Source organism: Cicer arietinum, chromosome 1, assembly GCF_000331145.2.
Source record: "Cicer arietinum cultivar CDC Frontier isolate Library 1 chromosome 1, Cicar.CDCFrontier_v2.0, whole genome shotgun sequence".
Taxonomy (NCBI): Eukaryota; Viridiplantae; Streptophyta; class Magnoliopsida; order Fabales; family Fabaceae; genus Cicer; species Cicer arietinum.
Window position 1 is genome coordinate 48,671,193 of NC_021160.2, and position 1,948 is coordinate 48,673,140.

The following is a 1,948-nucleotide window of genomic DNA, read 5'->3' on the forward strand; positions in this document are numbered from 1 at the left end:
TTATAACAGAACATTGCATTTGTCAACTACACTTTTCAAGAGTATTATTCCAGTGTTGGAGCTTATTAAATGTCTCTATTAGTATTATAAATATCACAGTACTTTTTTTTTTAACAAAATATAAATATCAAACATGAAACACGTTATAAAAAAAACAATAAAGATTCTAAACTCCAACCACATTGGTGGTTGAACCCACCTTACCACTAAAACCTCAAAGTCCATTTTTTCAAAGTCTTGTTAAGTATGATACAAAACAAAGAATCCCATCTTAATTACCTCTCTAATGAATCTACCTAACACACACTCTTAAATCTCTACCCCTTCACTTTCACCAAACTAAGTCCAAATCAAAGTATTAATTCACACTCATCACAGACAAACACACAAAAATTGCTTAAATTGGCCCACGTGTCACATATTAATCCATTGCCAACTAAGCAGCCAAAACCACCCAAATTTGAACACGTCCTAAGCTCCCCTTTGAAGTAACACTAAACGCATTTCCAATAAAGAAAATAGCTTCAACTAATTAAGTTATAAACCAACCAATAAAAGTAACCTTTAAAAAAAAAAAAACTCATTCAAAGTGTGCCTATTTTTTTCTCTAGTATATAAAGGCCACAATATCAAACCAAAGACATTGCCAAATCATAAACACAAAAACAACACAAAAAATGGAGATGGAGTGGACTAGAGGCAACATCATCGGACATGGTTCATCCGCCACCGTCTACCTCGCCACCTCTCCCAGCTCCTCTGATGTCTCCGCTGTGAAATCAGCGGAAACATCATTGTCATACTCAAAACATTTGGAGAGAGAACAGAGAATTCTTTCTTCTCTGTACTCTCCTTACATAGTTAGCTACAAAGGTTGCAACTTTACCAATGAAAATAACAAAAACTTGTTCAACCTCTTCATGGAGTACATGCCCTTAGGAAATCTCTCTCAAGCAACTCGCCGGAACGATGGTGGCCGGCTCAACGAACCGGCGATCGCACACTTCACAAGACAAATTTTGCAAGGACTTGAATACTTGCATACAAAAGGTATTGTGCATTGTGATATTAAAGGTAGTAACATATTGGTTTGTGAAAAAGGAGTTAAAATTGGAGACTTTGGGTGTGCAAAGATGGTAGATGAAACTGTTCCGATCGCTGGTACACCGATGTTTATGTCACCGGAGGTGGCGCGGGGCGAAGAACAAGGTTACCCTTGTGATGTTTGGTCACTTGGGTGCACTATTGTTGAAATGGCAACTGGGTTTTCACCTTGGACTAATGTGGAAGACCCTGTTACTGTTCTATATCGAATTGCATATTCTAATGATGTTCCTGAGATTCCTTGTTTTCTTTCTGAACAAGCAAAGGATTTCTTGGAGAAGTGTTTTAGAAGGGATTCTAAGGAGAGATGGAATTGTAGTCAATTGTTGAAGCATCCATTTCTTGAGGAATTTGATTCTAGTGTTGTGAAAAGTGATGAATTTGATTCAAGTTCACCAACTAGTATTCTTGAACAAGGATTTTGGAATTGTGTTGAAGAGTCAGAAAGTTTGTTTTTTGGTGATTTGGGTAAGACTAATTTTGAGAATTGTTGTGTTGGTAGGATCAAGAAGCTAGCTTTGTGTTCAAGGGAACCTTTTTGGAATTGGGGTGATGAAAATTGGATCAGTATTAGAGGGAATGATTCAGATGCAGTGGCTTCAACTAGTGATGATGATTTTGATTTTGATGAGTTAGTGAAAAGTGATGTTAATGGTGGAATTAGTGGTTATAATTTTTGTGAAGATTATAATTTTAGGAATAGTGATGTTAGTTTTGTAGTTAATAGTTTTAATTTTGAGAGTGGCATTGAAAGGTTGCAGCCCTATTCAACATTAGATTTTTTATAATTCAGTTATTTGATAATTTTTTAATATAATATAATTCAACATTAGAGTTTTAACAA

The 1,948-nt window shown here is 35.6% G+C and overlaps 1 protein-coding gene across 1 annotated transcript; it reads left to right on the top strand.

The window, feature by feature from the left end:
• Window positions 1-617: 617 nt before the first annotated feature.
• Window positions 618-1,948, top strand: LOC101511268 (mitogen-activated protein kinase kinase kinase 18-like). The gene has a single exon (XM_004487364.4). The coding sequence runs from the start codon at window positions 678-680 to the stop codon at window positions 1,890-1,892; it is 1,215 nt and encodes a 404-aa protein (XP_004487421.1). The 5' UTR covers window positions 618-677; the 3' UTR covers window positions 1,893-1,948.